This window comes from Lepus europaeus, chromosome 3, assembly GCF_033115175.1.
Source record: "Lepus europaeus isolate LE1 chromosome 3, mLepTim1.pri, whole genome shotgun sequence".
NCBI classification, from domain to species: Eukaryota; Metazoa; Chordata; class Mammalia; order Lagomorpha; family Leporidae; genus Lepus; species Lepus europaeus.
Genome location: NC_084829.1, coordinates 44321757 through 44347246, shown reverse-complemented (window position 1 = coordinate 44347246; position 25490 = coordinate 44321757). Strand labels below are relative to the sequence as shown.

Sequence of the window (25490 nt, the reverse complement as noted above, 5' to 3'; positions counted from 1 at the left end):
AAATAAATTTAAAAATAATTTTAATATACATATAGATGAAAATACCATCTTCCTGTATTTCCCACATGGGCAATAAGCATGGACGTCACCCGCAATGCTGCCTGTTCCCACCTCCATCCACCTTAACACCTTTCACACCTGTCAGCGTGGCGTTCAGTGTCACGGCTGCCCTGTGTCCAGTCTTCCTTTCCTCTCTGCTCACCCCTAACCTGACCTCCAGAGGTCCTCTTTCCCTCTTCTGGAAACTCCTCCTTACCCTCTGAAGTCTCCCACCTTTGACCTTGACCTTGGCATGAGCTGGAATTGTCTGTTTCCAAGTAAGCAACACCAACACGAGCTCCTGTAAGCTGATGGGCAGAGTCTCCCAGGGACCAAAGGGATCTTGCAGCTGGATTTCAAGAAGACCCTGAAGGCAGAACTTAGGCCAGCTAAGTAACATTCCCAGTGTGTACCCTCCTCCTTGGTAGGTGCTGGGAAAGGAGGAGAAAGCCAGTCACAGAAACGAGCCAGAAACGACAGAGGAAGGAATTAGTATGCAAGCGCAGTCAAACCTCTCAAGGGTGTACAGGGAACGTGAACAAGATGAGGCGACGAATTGGGTTAAAAGAAATAAAAAAGGTGGAACTGCTAAATAAGAAAAAAACAATGTTTGAAACAAGGATTTCACTGGAAAAGATTAACAACAAATGAAGACGCTGCAGGAGAAAATCGGGAAACCACACAGCAATCGTTACAAAATGAAGACAAGGGAAGGAATGATGATTTTCAAAAGGAACACAGCCCAGTGACCTGCAGGCTCACAAGGGGCCCGAGGCACTTGCCTACCTCAACCCAGTGACAGGACTCCTGGAGAAACCCACTTCAGGGGCGGCCACGCAGCCTAGCAGCGAAGGCACTTGTTGTCAACAAAGATGCCGGCACCCCGGCCAGTGCCCACCTTTGGCTCCTGACTCCAGCTCCCTGAGAAAGCTCACCCTGAGAGACAGCAGGTGACAGCTCAAGCAATCGGGTACTTGTCATCCACGTGGGAGGCTTGGATTGAGCTCCCAACTCCTGGTTTTGGCTTGTCCCAGCCCTAGCTGATGTGGACACCTGGGGAGTGAACAGTGCATGGGAGAGAGACAGATCCGTTTCTCTCTCTGCCTTTCAAATAAATTAAATAAATGAATACATTTTAAAAAAAAGATACAGAGCGGTGAAAAGCTGGTGATGTAAACACACCTCACTCAGCAACAACTTTCAGAACAAGCACGGAGAAAAAGCAATTGAGCATTTTGGGAGACTTGAATTCTATCAACAACCCGACCTAAGTGGTATTTATTGATGATTACAGCCTGCAAAACACACATTATTTTCAAATGAACAAAGAACATTCACAAAGAAAGACCATATGCTGGGCCATCAAACAAGTTTCAATAAATTTGAAAGAACCAAACTCATCCCGGGTATGTTCTCAGACCACAATGGAATTAGAAATCAGTAACAAGCACATTAGAGTCATGCTATGTGGCAGGAACAGAATGCAAGCCACATACAGAACTGTAAATTTTCTACTAGCCACAGAAGTATGAAGAGGCAGATGAATTTCAATAAAACATTTTACTTCACCCCAATATATCCAAGTACTCTCATTTCAACATGTAAGCAATACAAACACAACTGAGCTACTTTGATTCTTTTGTCATACTAAAGTCTTCAAAATCCAGTATTTTATATATAATGGCTCATTTCTGTTTGATCCAGCCACATGTGGCTAGGAGCTACCATACTGGACAGCACAGCCCTACATGACAGGTTAACAAATGTGCTGTGGCTGATAATTCTAATATCCATCGAAGTTACTATACCTTTTTTTTAAAAAAAAAAATCTTGCCTTGAGACCAAACAAGACTTCTGGAATATTCCAGCCCTTCTAAAAGAAAAAAATGCTAACTCATTAATCATGGAGGTTGCTAACCTCAAACTTTCAACCTTTCCTCTCCCTCACCCAAGGAGTGGGCCAAACTCTCCCAGCTTCAGCCACCGTTCTCCAGCTCGACAACCCCACAGCCAGCGGAATACCTACTGGCCACTTCAGAACTCCCCTGTCCTTCGATCTGTCGATGCCTCACCGCTTCCATTTCTCTCTGCACAGATACCAATCGCTCGTGGTACTGTAGCTGGCTTCCCCTCGACTCCTCCTATTTCGGAGTTCATGGGGTATCTAGTAACCTAGCTGTGTTGTGAATGTTATCCAGGGGTTTTTAGTTGACATTTTTATGTAGAGTGTAAGACAATCCCAAAACTCAAATATATTCTGGCTATCACCATTTTCTCAGAATATGACTTTGTAAAAAGTATGCATATACTGCTTAGTTTTTAAAGAGATAATGTCTGAACTCCATTCTTTGGCATTACGTCTAGGGGCAAATGTGGAATAAAAGAAAAATAAAGGACCACAGGAAGAATAGGGAAGGAATCACTTCCCACAAATAAGCAAAGTCCAAGAGGACAGACAGAGATGAAACAATGGTAACAGCGCCAGCTACAAATTCATCTTCTGCCCTTTTTTGTGACACTGAAGTTGCGACTTAGAAATATCTCCAATTCACCATTTTAGACCATCATTTACTACTGCTATCACAGAATTCCCGAGACTGGGCGATTTATTAAGAAAAGGAATTTATTTCTTACACTTCTAAGACTGGGAGGTCCAAGGGTGAGAGCCTTCCAGCTGGTCACTGCATGACAGAAGACAGAATGGAAAGACAGCACACACAAGAAAAAGAAGGAAGCGGCTGACCTTGTCCTCTATCAGGAACCCACCCCCTTGATAAGTGGTATTAATCCACTCATGGGGGCAGACTCCAGGACCTCAAGGGGGCACTTCTCAATACTGTTGCACTGAAGGTTCATTTTCCAACCTTTGAACTTCAGGGGACACATTCAGGCCACAGGGCCAGTGGACACAATCACCAGGCTCGGAGGGGCGCTGCGCGGAGAAGGGGCCTCACTGCTGGATCCGGGGCTTCTCTGCCTGCTCCTGCTACACCACTGTCGGATGTGGCTTTCCTGGTAGCGGGAGGCTTCTCTGCCACTGAGGTGAGAGACACAGTGGTACAGCCTCTCCAGAGCTGTGCAGGTGCCCAAAAGGCACTAGTCCTCTACACATCACCAGCACCCCAGCAAGTGAGCCCCTGGCAAGTGTCTCTGGCACGCTGCCTGCCACTCCAGTCTGTGGGACCTCAGCAAGCTTCTCTCCACACACCCCCTTCACAGAGAGGAGAAAGCTGCCCTGGGAGAGGAGGCGGGCACTCTTTCAAGTCTGTTCCTCCTCGGGCACTCGCTCGGTCTACAGGCAGCGGCTGTTCCCTGTACCTGCTATTCCTATATTCCCTTTTGTAAAATGTAAAATTTGTCTTGTATTCTTTAGACATATTTTCAGTCCACTAATAGATAATTCCTCATTACTGGCCAATAATTCTCCATCTGAATCTTCCTTGTTCCAAATTACTGACGTGGTTTCTTTCTCCTGAGTGGGTCCCAAACTCTGAATAATACTATAATTATTTTTAAAATCTAAAAGAGGATATATATTTTCTAACTCACTAAGACAATTAAAGCCAGGAAATTACAGTCCATTTAGGAAATAGAGAAAGAATAAAATAATCACAGAAGACAAGTCAGTAATTAACATAAAAGCAAATGGACTAGACCCTACTCAAAAGCAAACATTCTTCAAGTGGGTTGAAATAAAATGAATAAAATAAAATCCAACAAGATACGCTGCTTAAGAGACAACTAAAAATTTATATATAACAGTTTAAAAAAAGGCAATTTATCAAACAATTACAAACAAAAAAGAGAAACATTCTAGTATTAAAGAAAATAAAATTCAAGGTAAAAAGCATCAACTAAACAAAAACAGTCACTCTAGTAAATGTTCCTTATGAATTGTACATAATGGAAGTATTTCTATACTAAATAAAAGTACTGAAATATACAAAATCTCCACACAAAGAAAACTGAAAGAAATAACTATAATAGGATACTTTAAGACACCACCATTTTCCTATATATGTAAGCAAAAAGAAAATCTGATTTGAATAATAGAACTCGTTAAAGAGACACATTTAATCTGTCTCATACCAACTGAATAAACCTGCACTCACTCATACAATAGTAAAGGATGCGAGGTTCCAAAACTTCAATAAATTCTAGCTACATAAACCATACTCTTTCCATAAGATAAAATCCTACAAGCAGAAAGCATTTTTAAAAAACAAAAAAGCCAACCACAGAAATTTTTAAATATTCTTAATTATTGAACCAAAAGATTAAAACACAATGATAAACTACTTACAAAACAAGACCACTACGCATCAAAATGTATGGGACGGTAACACACATAACTCACAAGCCTTCAACGTATCCATTTATATACAGACAAAAGATAAACATCACTCAAAAAGTTAGAGGGAAACAAATCTAGAGAAAATGAAGGTAATAAACATAAAATGAGATACTAATATATTTTAACACAAAATCACAATTGATCAACAGTATTTTGAAGGAAAAAAAGATACTTAAGCCTAACCAAGTAAAAAAATAGAATTAAAGATGTTTCTTAGAACTCAGGAGTGACAAAATTAAAAATATTCTGGAAAAATATAAATTACTTAAGTTTAATATGCAAAAACACGAAAGGGAAAACTTTTTAAATTTTTTTTTAAGTTTAAATTTACTTAAATGTAAAATCAGACACCAAAGAAACTGATAATTATCAAATTATTTCCAAAAAGGACTCTGAATTCAGAAATTTTACAAGTAGTCTTTTAACCTGTCATACAACAAATCAGTCTCATGCTATAATTGCTTAATGCACAGAAAAATACTTATCCTATTTAATTTTTAGAGTTAGCAAAACCCCAGTGTCAAAATTTGTGCAATAGCCCCAAAGTCCTATCTCAGTCATCTAAGAATGTAAATTTTCTAAATAAAAGATTAGCAAATTAAATTCTAAAATATCAACAGGGCAGTCGCATTTTAGGAGAGAGAAGTGCATTCCCAGGGAGGAAGTGTGGCTGGGCAGCATAGTCTACAATCACTGTAATATAGTTTGCCTTTGTATCTTCTGTATTATCCCAGCATTATTTTTAATACTTCAGAGAACTCTTCACTCTGATGATGGTTTCTTTCAGCGTTTGTTGCATTCTACATTACTGAGACTTGGATGTGCTTTCCGACACCTGTTTAACACAACCACTTAGTGAATGCCGTGCGAGAACAGGACCAACATGAATGCCAGTTAACATGGTGGCCAAGCATGCCCAGCGAGTGCTGCTGAGGACCCCTGAGCTCTCCAGGGTGCTGCTGACAAAGGGCGATGCATGTCTGTTTGGCAGCCGACATGGCAAAAGTGTGGCCAATGCCCTGAGACTGCCAGTTCCGAGAATTTTCTACTCTTGGTAATATTTTTTAGGCTATAAATCTGTGCATTACTTCAAATTTTGAGAACAAAGTGAAACTTATTTTAATCCCACATAAATCAAGTCTACATAAAATGCAAATTTTAACCTACTGGATTCCAGGAGTACAAAGGTGTTTTTAATGTTGGAAAATCTAATATATTATGTCATTAACTTATCAAACAAGGAAAACCACACAATCATCTTAACAGATGCTCAAAAAGTATATTTGACAAGTTTCCAGAGCCATTTATAATTTAAATTTAAAAAAACTAAAAATAGACATAATATAGTCAACTTAAAAGTAAAACACAATGGCCAGTTTAATTAAAATCACAAACAAGATTGTCTGCCATTATCACGGATACCTAACACTATTTTAAACATATTAACCAATCAACAAAACATGCAAAAATGAAACTATTAGAAGAAAACATCATCATTATTCATACATGATATCAAAGTCTTTGCTAGAAAACTCAGGAGAAGTTACTGGAAAAATTGCTAGAATTAAGTGATCAGATAGGAAAATTTCAATTTTTGGTCTTATAAGACTAGAGGTATTATCTCAAATCTGTCACCATCATCAGCATTTTTTGTCTGCACAAGTTTGAGTCACTATTATTGTTTGCCTGGATTACTCTATCAAGCTCCCAAATTCACTGCCTTCCCTATCTGCGGCCTGGTAAGACAATACACAATATGGTCACAGTGATGTTTCCAAAACCAAAGCTAATTTCCTTTGTTTAGAATGTCCTCATAGCTCCCTCTCACATTTAAAACAAGATCCAAATTCTTTCCCCAGTTGCAGCCTATATCTGCAACCCTATACAACCAGGCCATTCTTCGCACTCCAGCCTCAACCATCCTCTTCTGCCCCTCAAACGCAGCGGAATGGCTTTGTGTTAGCTACTCACCCTACCTGGTGCTCTTTTCCTTGGCTCACAAGAATGGCTCTTTCTGAAACATCAGTCACGTGATTTAAATGCTACCTCTTCAAGAGATCCCTTCGACCACCAATCCACCCAGCCATGATCGCATACCACCCTACTGTAATTTCCGAAATAGAATCTGAAACCCTGCACGTTTAGTATCCACCCCCCACCAATCACCATCTTGAGAGCAAGAACTTTGCTTTAATAAATGCTCATCTCCAACACTTAAAGTGTCCAATACACAAGTCACTCTCAATAAAGCCTAAATTCCACAAAACAGAAACCAAGAGTTCTTATTCACAGTTCTGTCTCCAAGACCCCGGCACAGGATATATATTCAATAAGTAGTTGGTGAATGAATGAATGAACCTCTCCTTCCCTCCCTTTAGTCCCTAATATTCTGAACAGGATAAACTTTTTTGGTGAGTCCAACGTATCTATAGTCTATATGGAGCTTGTAGCCAACTAATACTGTACTAGATCATTCTATATGAGCCCTATGTCTACCCATTCCAAATTCCACACTTATGTGACGGACTCGCTAAGCTAATGCAGAACCTTAATAAACAGCCTCATTCAAACTTTTTAAATGCCTTTGTGAAAAAAAATACCATAACAGGTCAACAACATTAAATCTTTTAAATCCTAATTCATAAAGTGTGTAAGTAGCTGACAGACAAGAGACCATCCCTAAATCAAAAAGTAAAAAGAAAAAAACAAGGAAAGGAAAAAAAAAAAAAAAACTGAGGTATTAAAAAGTGAATCCTGTCAGTATATAGAGAAATGACCTCTGAAAGATTTGAGATATTGGATCACCATTCTGAGTAGCCAAGAGCTGCTCATTACAAATGACACAAAATACCCAGCTACTTGTTTGTAGGCACTCTAAGTAGCTAATTACATCAAACAAAGGGCTACATTCTCAGTCTTTTATATTTTGTTTTTATTCAAGAGTTTACTCACAGGCAGCACTTTAGAGTCAGGCTTTTTAAGGTAAAGGCCAAAATAAAAAAAAAAAATTGCAAATGTGACATTGGTAAAGAATGATTATCTTAATAATTTAAATCCTTATCCCTCGTGGCAGGGGTTAAGTCTTTAACACAGTATGTGGAAAGTCAGCATCATTTAAAATAAAGAGCCTCAAAACTACAAGATGGTGGGTAAATTTGTCAATGAAGATGAACATCAGTGTCAGCCTTGCAGAGTATGAAAACCAGCAACTAATTCATTCTGTGGCAGAAGGTAAACTGTACTTCAGAATTTTGATTTTAAAGTCTCTTTCTCCAGCAGCAGGTCAGCATATCTATGCTGAAGTTCCTTTTCTCTTTCTTGTTGCCGCTGAACATCTTCTTTTAGACACTTCAAGAGATAAAAACATTGAATAATTATTTCATATGTAAGTACACTGGAAATTAAAAACATCTTATGGTACTCTGTCATCTTAAGAGGTAATATTACCCAAAGAGAAACAAATACAAAGGATACTTTCGATGTAAGTACTGCAGTCATTCTTTGATTTGGTTATCTGACTACAATCTTATTGTACAATCTCTGCTGCTACCTCAAACAAACAAGCCATTCTTATCCTATCAATTTCCCACAGATGCACTTAAATAGGCCCTGACCGCCCTCCAACCAGCAGGGGCAGGGGCTGTTATTGGGCTGTTATTGCACTTGGGAGATAAAGCCAAACCAAAATCTGGCCAAAGGAATTTGATGCTTTGAGATGACTATGTCCCCAGAATCCTAAACTAAAGAACAAAGGCACTAGTTTGGTTTCCACTCATAGAACTATACGAAAGGGATGTAAATTAAGTTTCAGGGAGACAAATTACAAGGGTTAGTTATTCCATTCCACAGTCTACCTAGACACCAAACAGAAAACCTGGAAAGGGAATAAACCCTTTGCACCCACCACTTGCCTGGTCTATCCCTCTACACACTGGCCGTTCTAGATTAGTCTTTAGGCTTTCACTGGAAAAAGCCTGACAGTACCAGCTTCAGAAACAGCCTGCACATCAGGATTGTAAGCAACGCTCTGAGGGAAATCCTTACCTCTAGTCTCCGAGGAATAGCAGAATCTTCATGTTTCTTCAGTTCTTCAAAAGTGCGTAACTCCAAGTGTGCCTGCTCAATTTGGTCCCACAAATCATTCAACTGTTTCATAAGCCCCATAGCACGAGACTGGTAACCCCCAAGCAAAATTTTCATCTTCTTTTCCATCTTTGCAGCTCTCTTGGCTTCTGTGGTCATGTGACCCCTGTTTATCTGAGACAGGGAAGATCCCATCAGCATACATGAAAAAGCTACTAAGTAACTGGCTAATGGCCCCACTGCTTCACCTAGAGCCTGAAAGCAAAAATACATTTAGAGCTCCTTGAATTTCAACAAGTACAACACAAAATTAGGATCAAGGATTAATCTTGCAACTGAAGGTTTAACAGGTTAGTCCCCTAGATTATAAATGTATAATCCATTTGTGGTAACTTTGCCAATCATTTTGCTCTCAAAGCAGATTAGAAATCCAGAGTACAAGAAAATCTGCATTGATTTTGTACTGCTGGCAACCCATCCTCATCATCTACAACTCAAAAACATACTTCTGCATTACACGTCTGGTACTTTTTAATAAGTGAATAATATTTCATCTAATTACTATACTACAGCTGGGATCAAAACATAACTATAAATTTACTAGATTTTTATAATCCTAAATTTGGCATAAAAACCATAAAGGAAAGAATATCAGTATGACAACTAATAAAAATTTTTCTGTTTTAATTTTTAGGAGTGAAAAGATACCATAAAATTAAGAGAAATTAGTTTTCCTATCAAAAATGTACACTTAGCACACGTTGGCTGTCTTATCAAATCACTCTAAAATTAGGGAAAGAATTAACAAATGTGTGAACACAAAAGAACGAGAGGGACAATGAACAGAAGAAAGCTTTCAACAAAATGCTGGAGCATGCAAATGATGCACGTGGGCAGGGAAAGCCGCAGCTTAGAAGGCCCAGGTAGATGGGGATGAGAATGAGACAGATGCCACACAGAACTCCATCATCATAACTTTTTTTTAGATACATCCCCACAACATAATAAGAAGTTATCATTTTAAAGTGAACTACAAATGCTTGCTCTCTATGCATAACATTTTACAATTGCGAGGCCAACACCTTGGGAATAATGATTAAATCTGTGCTGATTTCTTGGTGTCTACCTGTTCCTCCCTTCCTTCCTGCCCTACTACCTTTCTCTTTCTTCCAAACTGAGTTTACCAAGTGACTTATGTAAGAAATCAAATCTATGTACTTTCAGGATAACGTATACTCAAATGATACTCTAATTCAAAACAATATAACTAAGAGCATGTTACAGTAAAAGAGATAGTATGATGGTGTAAATGTGTGTGGGGGATGGGGAGGGCAGGGTTGCATAAGCAGAACTGGTGCCATAGAGAAAATATTGTCAAATGCAAAATACTGATATGAAAACTGTACCTACAGGGCCAGCACTGTGGCACAGCAGGTAAAGCTGTCGCTGGCAGCACCAGCATCCCATATGGACAACAGTTCAAGACTCCATTGCTCCACTTCCGATCCAGCTCCTTGCTCATTTGCCTGGAAAAACAGTGGAAGATGGCCCAACATTTTGGGCCGCTGTACCCATGTGGGAGATGTGGAAGAAGCTCCAGGCTCCTGCCTTTGGCCTGGTCCAGCCCTGGCCTTTGTAGCCATTTGGGGAGGGAACCAGAAGATGTATGATCTCTCTCTGCCTTTACCTCTCTCTGTAACTCTGCCTTTCACATAATAAACCTTAAAAAAAAAAAAAAAAAAAAAAAAAAAGCTGTACCTAAGATGTTTTGTAAATGTTTAGAAACAATATAAACAACAAAAATACAAAGCTTTGCATGATAACAATTTGGAAACATTTACCTCAATGCTTAACATCTGACTTAAAAACATACAATTTTTTTTTATGATTAGAATACATAAATGCCAAAACACAAAATGTCCCTCAAAATGTAAAGTACAGTACTTCTACTGGAAGAGGAGTACTTCACATTTACCCAACTCCAGCTCAGTTTATGAAGTCAACATCAAATAAGCTTAGGGAGAAGGTGGGTGTGGCACTGCGTTTACATATGTTGGATGAATGTGAGATGGATCTAACATTAACTTGAAAACCTCCTTTAAACCATTCCTTTCTTCAGCGTTTTATAAAAGTTAAGCTTTTATTTCTCTGTATTTTAACTGAATAAATCCATGAGAACTGTTAATGTCTTTTATAAAAAGAACCATTTTTCTCTAATAGGTATCAGCTGTTCTCTCAACTGCCAGTTACAGTCCTCAGTCCCATCAAGAAATAAACAACTAAATCCAACAAGTTACATCTAATTCCTTACACTATAATTCAATAGGTTCTAAGAATATTCACATGAGATACTTCAATAACATGTGGGTCCAAATACACTTTCAAAGAATCTTAAAAGCGTAAATTTCAAATTAATACATACAGTGCTTTTTAAAACTTTGTCATGCAAATTAACATTTTCATTGGTTAAGATATTACAATTAGCTGTATACTGACTATACTCCATGGATATATAATTTCCAGCTCGACAAAACAGCCTAATACCTATGCTCACAACTTTCATTAGTCACTGAGGTACATTTATTATGAATACTCTGTATCTGGGAATTACCTCACCTCATATAGTTGAGTCGCTTACTATTCCCAAACCAACAAATATAATTTTTTAAGATTTATTTATTTATTTATTTGAAGGGAAAAGCCATAGTGCAGGCCCCAACAAAGATTTTAAGACTTGGAAGTTTTTAGTTTCCATTTAATGCCAGTAATATTACTTCACTCAGTACAAGTTTTAAAAAAAGTTTTCTGGTTTAAATACATTGTGCTGGGGCCAGCATTGTGGCATAGCATGTTAAGCCTCTATCTATGAAGCCGGGCATCCCATATGGAGCCAGTTGGAGCCCTGGCTGCTCCACTTCCATTTAGGCTCTCTGTTAATGTGCCTGGGAAAGCAGTGGAAGACGGCCCAAGTGCTTGGGCCCTTGCACCAATGTGGGAGACACAGAAGAAGCTCCTGGCTCCAGCCTGGCCTAGCCCTGGCCACTGTGACCACTTGGGGAGTAAACCAGAAGATGGAAGACAGATTCTCTCTCTCTCTCTCTCCCCCACTCCCTTCTCTAACTCTGCCTTTCAAACAAAAAAAGAATAAATAAATCTTAAAACTATATATGTGTGTATGTGTGTGTATGTCTATAGATTAGAGAAAGAGTACTAAGATCCTAAGGAAATATGGAAATAAGTTATAAAAACATAAAGCACAGAAAAAATTAATTTGGCCAAATTACTACATACAGTTAGTCATCAGACATAAAGAAATGGAAGGCAGTTTTCAATATTCAATTTTAGCTTAGTAATCTTACACTTAGTTATCTTACACTTGCCATCTGACCATGTGAAGGAAGAGATCTACATGCTTTGTAAAAGACTCAGCTGATGTCTGCTCTATACTTTAGGAGGCAAAAACCTTACCTATAGCTTCTGCTGTTTTTCAAGCTAATAAAATTTCAACAATGAACCCACTTGCATGCATGGCACAGAACTACCTTAAATCAACCCCACCTTCCACACAAAGAAACAGCACTGAAGCTCAATAGAGTATAAAATCTTATTGTTTAAAAGACAAAGAATCAGGACAACTCAGGCTCTGATTTAATCAGAATCATGTTTCTTAAGTCCTTAGGAAAAAAAAAAAAGCATTAACAGCTGTCTTGAAAGACAATTTATTTTGAACAAAACAAAACTGGCTTAAAGAGCTTGTACTGCATCTTTTAGCTGATTTAACGGAAGCTCACCCAAAAAATACTTTTCAAATCACCACATCTTAGAGCTTACTTACCAAAAGCTCTTCTTATCTTTACATCTGCTTGTGGATACATTTTTTCTTTTTTTTTTTTTTTAAGATTTATTTTATTTATTTGAAAGACAGAATTACAGAGAGAGGCAGAGACAGAGAGGTCTTCCATCCACTGGTTCACTCCCGAGATGGTCACAACAGCTGGAGCTGTGCCAATCTGAAGCCAGGAGCCAGGAGCTTCTTCCAGGTCTCCCACGTGGGTGCAGGGACCCAAGGACTGCCCTCCCAGGACAAAGCAGAGAGCTGGATCAGAAGAGGAGCAGCTGGAACTAGAACCGGCGCCCATATGGGATGCCGGCACTTCAGGTCATGGCTTTAACCCGCTGCGCCACAGCACCGGCCCCATATACTTTCTTAGAACATTTAAAAGTTGGTAGTGATGCTAGGATTAAATACATTGTTCTGATCATCATATAAACTTTCCAAATAGTTATGATGGAAGTTTAGAAGCCACTACTGTGTTATATATATTTCTCAACACAAGATTTCTAATACAAGGGGTCTTCAAAAGTTTTGGAAAATGGGTATTATGAAAAGCAATGAATGTATGGCTCTCAGATTGTTTTACATCAAAATAAACAGATCTTTTAATTCATGTTTCCATGAATTTTGGAAGCCCCCAATGTAATCTTACATAACACCAATTTCACTAGTACTATTAAGAGTTAAAAGTAGACCAATACTAGATAGAATGAAAGCTGGCTTTTCCAATATAAAAGAGTAAATTTCAATTCAAAGCAGAAGATGAATGAAAATGTAACTACATGTAAATGTATAATGCAGTATCTGAAATTTGCTTTAAAACTCTAAAAGGCAAGACGTTAAACAAGAATGGCTAAGACTTTATATGTATCATAACAGGGTGAACATACATTAGGCCTCATTATACTAGCCTATTTTGTTTGAAAATTCCTGTACTATGAGGGTATTTCAAAAAGTACACCTAAGAATGGAATTAGGGTCTGGTGCTGTGTAGTAGTAGATTAAGTCTCTGCCTGCGGCGCCAGCATCCCATATGGGCGTTTGTGTCCCAGATGTTCCTCTTTGGATCCAGCTTCCTGCTAATGCTTGGGCCCCCCTGTCATCGGGTAGAAGACCTGGAGGAAGCTCCTGGCTTTGGATCAGCCAGCTCCAGCTGTTGCGGCCATTTGGAGAGTGAACCAGTGGACAGAAGACCTTTCTCTCTGTCTCTCCCTCTCTCTCCTGTAACTCTACCTTTCAAATAAATAAAATAAATCTTAAAAAATAATAATTTGGTGCAAAAAAAACTGAAATCTATAAGCATTTTTCATGAATGTGTTGAAGACCCCTTCTATAAAAACTTTTTTGCACCAAAATAAACTCATCTTTCCATTCCATTTTGCATGAACTTCTTGATGTGCCCTCCTAAAATATTTTTTAAGTGCAAATTCAACATCTACTCTAAAAAATTACTCTGGTAACACTTAAGACCATACATCCCAAACCATAAAACATCAATTTAATGAAATGTAATGGAAACATTAAGATGTACAAGTATGTAAACCATTTCAGCACACCAAAATGTATACATGAAATTTTAAATTAAAATCCACAATGATATAAAATTCAATTACAATGACCAAAATCTGAGCCTCACTATCATAATCTTTCTCCTAAAATCAACCCACATCTCAAATTTCTGACAATCATCAAAAATTCAAAGAATATAAAAACAATCACTGAATCTCAAGATGAAGTTAGATCTGATACTTCAGTATCAAATCAAACTTAATGCAATTTAGGTAACTCTTAATGGTGATGCAGACTTGAAGACACACAGGCAAGAACCCTAACTTGCTGTTCTCTTCTCACACAGTATCACATTTAATCTTACATTCTCAAACTTCATATTTCCATTGAATAAAAACTACTATTCATCCAAATTTTATAGGTAAGGAAATTTAAAACCCAGAGAAGTAAAGTAACTTGTCCTAGGCCACACAACTACTAAGTGATGAAGCTAATCCATGTACCCACCTCAAAGTCCAACACATTAAGACATACCACTACCAATAAACCAGTGTCCGCTATGCCTCCGTGAAAGATGCAAACCTGCCTGGACAGTCAAGCTGTAGGAATGAATGGCTCAATGCCACCAGACAGCTCCCAGAAAAACACATTCTTCCAGACACACGTGAACAAGATGGTAACAAAAAGACTGCCCGTCATTCTTTCCGATGTAGATGTTAATCTTCATGTGACCGCGTACAAAAACTTTACTTGACACCTGAGAAAACCTTGTACCTTCCCCAGTTTATATGTTAAAATTCTAACTCTTTTATTCTTAACAAGCTATAAAACCAGAGAAAAATATCTCTCAAAAAACTTTCATAAGAAAAAGTTACCATTTACCATAACTAGAGCAAAATATAACTAGCATTTAGTTCTTGGAGACTACCAAAGCTAATCATAGTCACCGACTTTAAATGAGAGCAAGTAATCAGTTTTCTCTTTGTTTCGATCATATTTATAATATTGTTCTATTAAATACACAAGGATCCCAATTTGGTTTTAAACACTTTCCTTCATCCATACGTACAAAAAAGCAAAGACCCACGAGCGTGCATGCCAGCCTTTCAGCGTGCTTGTGTGTACCACTGATGGGGGTCTGGGGAGGCAGCTTATTTCTCCTTTATTTTTTCTATTACTTTTAAATTTTCTACAAAGTACAGGTATTATTTTTAGAAAAACTCCTACAAATGTTATTTTTCTGTAATGCATAGAAGAGAAGCTGTCTAAAAAAGACTGGCCAGAGACCAATGGAAAACTGATGGTCCCCAGGAGATGAATCAGTAGAACCGTAAGTGTTTCCTCAGGTCATTACAACAGGGAGCTGTATGGGACTTATAAAAGTGTAATTGTTACTTTCAAGCTCAGTAAGTTTGTTAAGGTTACTAAGCTTAAGTAATTCCAAAATAAACACATTATCCTGGGGTCTCCAGTACTGTCTTCAGTTAAAGTCTGTTACTGTGAGGTTGGCAGACATTAAGCGCATCCCTTACTTGGGGGCCCAGGATATAACCTTATACCACTGAAAAAACAGGTTTAACGATACCCAAAATAAATAAGCCAATGGTAGCTCCACTTCCTAGTCCATCATTCAGTAATTTGATCCTCTAGTAGTAAAGATGTGGTTTAACCACCAAAGCATTTGCAAACAAGAGCCCATGAAGGAGTCTCCTGTAATCTATGCTACTCACTAGCATTAAGCTTTATCAGTGAACCCTCTCTACACTGATGGAATCCAGAGCCAAGCAAATGGTTACTGTCAGCCTTGAAAAGTTAGTCACAAGATCCACACTGTTAAGCTGCCACCTGCAGTGCTGGTATCCCATATGGGTACCGATTCAATTCCAGTCCCAGCTGTTTGGCTTCCGATCCAGCTCCCTGCTGATGCACCTGGGAAAGCACTGGAAAATGACGCAAATGCCTGGGCCCCTCCTACCCACATAGGAGACCTGAAAGATGCTCCTGGCTTGTGATCCAGCCCTGGCTGTTGTGGCCATTTGGGGGAGCAAACCAGCGGATGGAAGAGCTCTCTCTGTCTCTCCTTCTCTCTCTGTAACTCTGCCTTTCAAATAAATAAATAAACAAATTTTAAAAAATACTTAATCTTGGGGCTGGAGCTGTGGGCTAAGCTTCTGCCTGTAGTGCCGGCATCCCATATGGGAGCCAGTTGTAGTACCAGCTGCTCCTCTTCCAATCCAGCTCTCTGCTACGCCCTGGGAAAGCAGTAGAAGATGTCCCTGCAGCCAAGTGAGAGACCTGGAGGAGGCTCCTGACTCCTGTTCAGATCAGCCTAGCTCCAGCCATTGCAGCCATTTGGGGAGCAAACCAGCGGCTGGAAGACCTTTCTCTCTGTCTCTCCCTCTGTCTGTAATTCTCTCTCTCTCAAATAAATAAATCTTTAAAAAAAAATTAGTCTTGCTTACAATAAGCAAGCCAAGCAGTGAGACACACCTTAGTAAAAATCTTTCCAAGGACAATAACACAGTAACAAAGCACCTGGAGGGAGACCCCTGACAGCTACATGTGTTAGGGAGTGAAACACAAACCATAAGAAACAAACTCTAGGCTGAAGGCTAACAGAGAAAATGTAGTTGGACTAAGCAGATCCCTAGTGTTGTTTAGTAGCTAGCGGCAACTAAGAAACCCATCACTGTCTTTAAGGATCACAGCAGAGAGCAGAATTTAGGAACAAGATTATCCCCAAGGCCTGTCAACACCTTCCGTCCTCCACGGCACCATTCACCACCCCCTTCACATGAAACAACATAGTATAAACCCACTGACACTACAACACACACCCTCTACCCAGGACTGTCCACTACCTCAATCCTTGACTTAAATTTTCGCTCCTTAAAAGTATTAAGGAAATTTTTTCCTATGTAAAAATATCTGACTTTATAATAAAAATCACTGAAAAATACAGATCAATTTTGTTGAAATATAACTTCAGTAAAGTCGGGGTCCTCCTAAGAGCTCTCCAAATATACTAAGAAAGATTTTGTGTTATCTATACCCTTTAAATTACTTTATTGCCAAGAAGTCAATGTTACATAATATTTCTTGACTACAAAGACCATGCCAGTAAAACAGAGGGAGAAGTATTACTTCTGGAACTAGTTTCTACCTCTAAGGAAAGCCTTTCCGTTTTTATAGCTAACATGACAAAATCTACTTTCCAGCCAAACTTCCTCAACACAGCAGTTTAGATACTATTTCAAGTACTATTAAATTTAATGGCAGGCCTAAATTCACTTCTCATTTCACTTTTGTACCTACTGGAAATTATTTCACTCAAAATAATTATGTCTTCAGATGATTTCCTATTTCCACTTAAAGTGGAAACAAATTAGAGTACTTCAAATTCTATTTGCACTTCTCAAATACAGTAATGACTCATTTATCTGGCATCATCAGAAAATGAGGTTCTCCTCTACAGTAAGCATCCTGCAGATAAGTGACACAGAATTCACCTGCCTCAGTACCGGCTCTGTTCCCCAGGCCAAACACAGTGAGCGTCATGTCCACAGCAGATAGTCAGTAATGTTCACTGCATACGCAAATAAGTAACAGTGAAGCTCTTTTATTTTTAAGCATTTGATGAAAAATTTCCTATAGTGAGTTACAATCATCCCTCCTTTTTTTATTGGCTGTGCTACAACGCTGGCCCCTAAGCCCTCCCTTTTAAAGGAAAACGTAAAAATGAAAAGAAAGTAAGTTTACCTTATTAATTTGGGGTTTCATTACTAAATAGCAATCATTCTACTCCCCTAACATATGCCTACAATGCCCTCAGAAGCTATTAAAGCACACAGGCCTTTCCTGCCACCATGGTGCGACATCTTCAGTGTGCTGTTTTCACAACTTTTCTTTCTCCTCGCAGTTGTCATTTCTCTATTTGCTGTTGCTGCCTGTATTTCACACACAACGGTTCTAAAGTTAATTTTGCTCCCAAGGCAGAATAACACACACAGAGCCTGGTTACAATTCCTACGTCTTTTCCACTTACTTCTGATCTGTAACTATGCTCTGATTTTATTTACTTAACAGATTGCTTGCATACATGTAGCCCCTACCACATTCTATACAAAATCCAAGATGGTTCTATTAGTTTTAAATGAGTATCTTAAGGATTTTCAGTTAAGTGGTAAAGTTTCAAATATTAATCATGAGTAATAGCTCCAAGATTAGCTCTAATATAAATCTCAGGGCATATTTTTTTAATCCATTTAGGACACACCAGCCACGACAAAGCTGGATCTCATCTTGCTTGATAGGCTGTGATAGGGCCATAATTTAGATTCACTGTTCTACAGTTCATGCAGCCACAGTGCACTGTGCTTGCACAGAACGGCTATCTCCCCGAGCCGAGGAGTGGAGAGGGTAATTTCAGGATAGTGCTTCGTTTATACAATATAACTGGAGTTCCTTCTCCACAACAAACTTTGAATAATGTTTATAATTTAGCAATCAACTGAAATGATGAAAGAATTACCACAATTGAAATAAAATATTTATGTATTTCAAACCAGTAAAACTGTGCCTTCCAAAGCTATGAGAAACCTAGTTCTGAGTTAGGGATGGATACAAATAATATGGGGATTTGTTTGGGTCTTTGGGTTCCTTTTCTTCTTTTTAAAGATTTAGTGAACTTCCATTTGAAATAAGGATATTTTACTAAATTAGAGAATTTGATTAAATATTCTTTAAAAGTAACCAGTCGAGTAACAACAGATATCCAGGAGTAAAGAAGAGAAAAATTACTTCAAACCATTTTATGAACATTTTTCCAAAATCACCAATCCTTCAACAAAAATAGTTCAACGGAAGATTTCAGTTCCTGGTACTGAACTGAACAAAGAGAACCACATGTTTTTAATGGTTGCTCATAAACGACCCAAATAAATCTCCAAAAGAACAGCAATGGGCCTTTCTGTATTTTTCCCTTCAAAACTCACAAGACCAATTCAACACAGAAATAAAAATTACTGTACTTTATGGCACCACTCAGTTTGTGACACATTTATTTGCTGTCATGAAAGTTAGTACCCCAACAAAGTAAATGAGATTTAAGGAAAAATTTTTCTTTAAATTTTAAACAGCACAAAACATCCTTGCCATTTGGGGCAGAGTTTACCCACCTCAAACGAGAAGATTTTCAAACTTAAGTAGACCTAAGTATTTATATTTAAATGTTACAAGGAAGCTTTCCAAACGGCTTTCCAATCAATTATGCTGCTGACCTTAGATCAGAATTACACTGCTAACTACCATTTATAAGAAATAGAGCCTACACAACAGAAAATATAACTTACAGTTTAACCACTGATGTTCTACTTTCCCTGACTTTAACTCTGAACCAAAACACAGAGCAACAGCACACCCTGCTGGAAGTAAACTATACAACTAGAGTAAATGGCAGCACTGAAACTCTCAAATTTTCCCCAAGATGAAAATTACTTCAGAAACATCAATTTCCCACTAACTGGAGGGGGAAAAAAAAGGTTCAAGGCCTTAAAGGTTAAACTGAGACAGAATAACTTTCAAACTAAGAGATACCACTGGGGCAGAGATTATGGTGCAGTAGGTTAAGCACTGGCTTGGAACGTCAACATTCCCTGATCAGAGTGCCTGGGTCTGAGTCCCACCTCCACTTCCGATCTAGTTTCCTGCTAATGCACCTAGAAGGTGGCAGATACGACCCGAGAACATGGGCTCCTGCCACCCACATTGGAGACCCAGATGGAGTTCTGGGCTCCTGGATTCGGCCTGTCCCAGCCCCAGCAGTTATGGACGTTTGGGGAGTGAACCAGCAAATTGAAGATCTCTCCTAAAAAAGTTAAAAAAAAAAAAATACTGCTTTATTCTGCTCATTTCCCTAACCACCTCAAGAGATTTCACTATTTCTAGTTTTAACTCGTAAATGAAACAAAAATAATTTCAAACCTGCCTTCTGTAGAGAAACTGGTAATAACATAAAATAGGACTATTTTCTGCACACAACGGCCTGAAGTCCTTCTTCTTCCCATCCCCTACTGGTCTCAGAAACTTCCCTGCAAATCACCATTAAGAATCCACAAAGCAGTCTGGTGGTCTGTGAACCATGATTCATATACCATTGGCAAAATGCCTACACAGATCCTGGGATTCAAGACATGCACACTACATAAAGGAGCCACATACCATGAAACCGCATCATGTATGGGTCTGCATTTTCATAGACACAAGAAATCATGGAAGCCATTGTTTAGGTAATGCAGCTCAGCCCTCTCCAATTCAAACTTAAGAATCACAGTGAACAATAAGGCATCAAAATTTTATAAGTGTGCTTTCTTGGATACTAAGAGAAGATTCCTTGATTTCTCTCATTAGAGAAGACCCACTCTTCCATGATTGATTTACACTCTTCTGAATGTCTGACGTTAATGTCTTGGCTCCTGGCTCGCCAGCTGAAAGGTTCCAGCCGACCTCTGGTCAATGTGCACCATTAGTCACCAAGGCCAGCAAGCGTGAAAAACCAATGAACAAAGATCAAAAAACCCCAGTGCAGTTTTCTTCCAAAACCGCAAAGGCAGTCAGCACCTCAGGTCAATTTTTGTCATCAGTGGCATTATTTCGTTCATAATTTCAATCAAGGTTCACTTAAACTGGAATTTTAAAAGGATACTAACCTCGAGCCTCTTTTCAAGTGATTCAATTCTGTCCTTCTTGCTAGCTAGATTGGCCCGTGTGTAGCGGCTCTGCCCAGGAAGATACAAAACTTGACTGTAGCATTCTTCCCACACCTGGTTATAAGCTTCACTGGAGAGTTCTCCATGGCTCATCCCTTGTTTCACCACTTCCATCTCCTGTACCAGAACGTCCTGGGCCTGTTTACAATAATGATTTCAGTAAGTGTTAAGTATTACTAATACCTGCCATCACCAGAGAACTTGAAAAAGCTAGCTTTTGTTCATCCTCCTTTTTTGGAGCAAAGTCAAAAAGGGGGCAGTTGGTGGGTTGGTTGATTTTTGGAAGGCAGGGGCCATATATAAGGAAAATGAATCAAGAAGCTTACATAAGTACATGTAGATTGATCTTATAAGGTCAAACATCCAGATCTTCCCGATAGTATAAGCATCCTATATGCATACTATCATTGTCAGCGCAGTTACTAAGTATCTACTATATGCCAGGAACTGGACTTAAAAGTTTTACCTACATTATCTCCAAAGATCACAACCATTTTACAAGAAGCCAATATTAACCTCATCTTAAAGCTAATGAAATTAAGCAGTTTGTTCAAGACCACACAGCTAGTAAGCAGGCAAGACAGGATCCAAGCTGGATGGTAGCAAAGCTTGGCGGTGCACACACCTCCCACTCTAACAATCCACCTAATACTCAGGATGTGAAGGGAACCAGGCAGCCTTCTGACATGTGCCTTTTCTTCATTCTTCAGGAACGCCTCTGACATGGTCAGAGAATGAGATTGAAGACACAAATTATGGATCACAAATCACCTTTAGTTCATTACTAAATAAAGAGCTAAAGATGGCAGAACAACAGGAAGAGTTGGGTAGGCCTGGGTTCAAATCACAACTTTACCTTCAAGTAGCTAACTGAATTTGTTTAATTTCTGTGAGCTGCTTCTCATCTGTAGAATGAATGGGCCTAATACTTGCCTGACATGTTTTTTATTAGGATTAAGTGAATAAATTACAGAGAGAGCCTAGCTCAACAAGAGACACACAATTTCTTTCTAGAAGCCCTTCACCTCATGGATTATGAAAAACTGGCAACCACCTTCTGTGTCCTATGGAAGGCTTTCGATCTTTCTAGTAAAACTCGAAGAAAAAATTAACAAAATGCAGAAAACAATACAGATGATCAGTAAACCAAAAAAATTTTTTATGCTGGAATCAAGAATAGAAAAGAGAATGAAAGGATATATTCAAGCCGGCGCCATGGCTCACAACAGGCTAATCCTCCGCCTTGTGGCGCTGGCACACCAGGCTCTAGTCCTGGTCGGGGCACCGGATTCTGTCCCGGTTGCCCCTCTTCCAGGCCAGCTCTCTGCTATGGCCCAGGAGTGAAGAGGAGGATGGCCCAAGTCCTTGGGCCCTGCACCCCATGGGAGACCAGGAGAAGCACCTGGCTCCTGGCTTCGGATCAGCGTGGTGCGCCGGCCGCAGCGCGCCGGCCACGGCGGCCACTGGAGGGTGAACCAACAGCAAAGGAAGACCTTTCTCTCTGTCTCTCTCTCTCACTGTCCACTCTGCCTGTCAAAAATTAAAAAAAAAATAAAAAATAATAAAAAAGGATATATTCAAGCAATACCTCTTAAAAGGGAAATAACAGAAACAAACCAATTCTAATGTACTTAATGAAAATCTGACAGCTCTTACAAGAGAAATGGATTTCACTCTGAAACTGTCATAGGAAAAGCTCTTATAGTCTAGGAAAGTATAGCTAGCTTATCTTTCAACTGTCCAAAAGGAATCTGCTAAATGAACAGCTACCCCCAATTTTTTTAATAATAGAAAAAGATATATAAATAGATACACAAAATATAGGAGAACATTTAAAGTACTTGGTTTCAAACAATCCTACAGCAGTATTGAGAATATTTTCAAAAGTTGCATTACAATTTACCCCCATAGAACCTCAAAAAGCAACAATGAATGTGATCTTCATTTCAAATTTCTGCATGTACAGTAAATTTAGGAAAATTTATTTACTAAATTCCTTTGCTCCTCATATTTTCACTTTAAAAAGAGGTGTTAAAGAGGCGTTAATTCTGCGGCCTGATTTATCAACCCCAATTCAAGGATTAAAGGTGTTTGCCACAAAGCAGAAACTTAACAGATGTCAGCTTTCCTGCTGCAATACTGAAAAAGAATAACTCAAAGCTCCTTAAAAATCAGGAGCAAGTTGTTGGAATATAAACGGAAACCCTCCTTATCTAAAAATCCTGTAATATAGATGCATTGCTTAGGCAACAGGGAAAATGAAGCGTGAGAAACAGAGGGACAGAGAGGAAACGCACTGGAGAGAAGAAAGGAGAAAAAGTCTTGTTTTCTCCCAAGTATGCAGCAGTCCATTAAAAAACCAATGGGTCCGACAGTGCCTCTCAGGGCTGAAGGCTGAAGGCAAAAAGGCTTTCGATGTCAGGAAGTTCAAGATCAAGGGTGTGCATTTAAGAAGGGCCTTTCTGCTGTCCTCTAACACAGGAGGACATCACAGTGTGTGAGTGGGCATGACAGAGTTTGCTTTTATAACAAAACCACTCACAGGTAACTCATTCCCAAGATGACAGCATTAATCCATGCGTGAGGGCAAAGCTCCCTCATTGAATCACTTCCTAAAGGTTTCACCTCTTAATTCTGTTACAACGGCAATTACATTTCAACAGGAGTTTTGGAGGGGACATTCAAACCACAGCATCCAACTATGAAACCAACTGTATTTTCTTACACCACTGTGGATTTCTAGCACATAATCATAGCTGTCTGCTGTCACAGCACAAAGAGTAAAATGCATATGGAGAAGAAACACAAACCTTACATAAGGAATCTTTCATTTCCTCATCCAAAAGAATAGGGAGAAATCACGTCAGGGGAATAAATTCACCAAAAGTAATCCCTTTCTTTGAATAAGTGAAAGGTTTAATCTGCAAATACTTTTAATACAGACAGTCCTTCCTTGTGATGATTTGACTTTTTGGCTTTACAACAGTGTAAAAAAGCAGGCATCAAATCGATATTTTACTTCATATTTTGAACTTTGATCTATTCCTGGACTAAAGATATACAATATATTCTTCTCACAATGCCGAGCAACAGCAGCAAGCCATAGCACCCAGTCAGTCATAATGATCACTGGCTAAGTAACTAACACTCCTATAGTGTACCATGTTGCTAAGCTAGGAGTTCAACAGCTGAGGTGTGGTAAATGCAATTTTGATTTATGTTATTTCCAAACTACAATGAGTTAATCAGGACATAACCCCATCACAGGTTGAGGAGCACCTGTATATTACTGCCATTCAATTATCAATCAAGCCAAACACTCATGAAACAATAACACCTTGCTAAGAAGGCCAGTGTTTACCTGATAAACACTTATTCCAAAGCATGAGGGAGAGGGGTACTTACAGTATGTTCCTTTCCTAACACTTAATGTGAGCATTCATCTCTTATGGTCATATGCTTCCGCTGTTTATGAATACCAGTGTGGTAAAATACATTCATCTCTGTCCATGACACATAGCACTTAAACAAATGCTTAAATGTCATGTCATGGAAGAAATATTCCTGTTCCACATACCTTTTTCAGCTCTTCTTTGGAGAACTTTTCATAAGGGTTATGTTCTAGATAGGTAATGTGCTCTGAATTATTAGTACCAAATCCCACAGTTTTGCCTTTCTTATTTCCAGATGGCTCATAAGGGTGATGGAGAAGATCGTAATGAAGCATTGTGATCATTTCCTTTTTGATTAGTTCTTCACTTTTCTGTAAGTCTGTCAGAGGTGGTTCTACATTTAAGGGTCTTAGAATAGTTTCATTTACCTAAAATTTTAAAATAAGTACAATTACCAAACACATCACTCCAAAAACTATTGTTACTGCCTGTTTGTTTTACAACATGAATAAAATAGCAGTTTTACATTTTCAAAAATGATTTTTGTTTCTCCAAAATTCTTACCGGTGGGGCCGGCACTGTAGTGTAACAGGTTAAGCCATCACCTGCAATGCCTACATCCCATAAGGGTGCCAGTTCAAGCCCCAACTGCTCCACTTCCAATCCAGCTCCCTGCTGATGTGCCTGAGAAGGTAGTGGAGGATGACCCAAGTCCTTGGGCTCCTACACCCATGTGGGAGACCCGGAAGAAGCTCCTGGCTCCTGGCTTTGGCCTAGCCTAGCACTGGCCATTGCTGCCATTTGGGAAGTGAATCAGTGGGTAGAAGATCTCTATCTCTTCTGCAACTCTGCCTTTCAAATAAATAAATCTTTTTTAAAAAAATTCTGGTAACAGTGCAACATTTTAATTTCTTTACCTTCTTAAAATGTGTTTGAGGTAGATAGGAAGGGGGGGAAAGGGGAGGACACAGAGAGACAACTCCACTGTTCCCCCATCTTATGGTTCATCCCCCAAATGCCTATGATAGCTAGGAGTGAGCTAGGACAAAGCCAGGTCTCCCATGTAGGTGCATTTCATGAGTGGCTGAAACCGAATGGCTTAAATCATCACTGCCCCCCGAGATCTGTATTAGCTATCAAACCCGGATACTCCAATAGAGGACAGAGGCATCTGGACCACTAGGCTAAATGTTCCCATACTCCCATCCCCAGTGCAACATTTTGGAGACTGGATTTGAGAACTACTTTACTAGATTCCAGAGAGTAGATGAAATTCTGTTTTATAGTCTTTATGGATGATATAAAATATCAACCATATAAAAGAAATTTAAAACTTCCTAAACCAGAAATTCTAACACTTACTTCTGATGGTCTTGGCAGATCTTTCTGGACAGCTTTGTGCATTCGTTTCATTTCCTTTACACGCTCTGCATCTCGTATGGCCTAAAAAATGATTTTTATGTCCATTATTGCTGCTATACAATAGTTGACACTTCTCAATAAAGCTGAAG

At 39.0% G+C, this 25490-nt stretch overlaps 1 protein-coding gene across 1 annotated transcript in view; it reads right to left on the bottom strand.

The window, feature by feature from the left end:
• Positions 1-7307: 7307 nt before the first annotated feature.
• Positions 7308-25490, bottom strand: part of CDC5L (cell division cycle 5 like) — a 53421-nt gene continuing 35238 nt past the window's right edge. The window contains exons 12-16 of the mRNA XM_062186202.1: positions 25342-25422; positions 24165-24407; positions 20528-20725; positions 8438-8650; positions 7308-7741 (exon numbers count right to left, since the gene is read on the bottom strand). Coding sequence (XP_062042186.1) covers positions 7637-7741; positions 8438-8650; positions 20528-20725; positions 24165-24407; positions 25342-25422 — 840 coding nt within the window. The 3' untranslated portion in view covers positions 7308-7636. The remainder of the gene's footprint in view (positions 7742-8437; positions 8651-20527; positions 20726-24164; positions 24408-25341; positions 25423-25490) is intronic.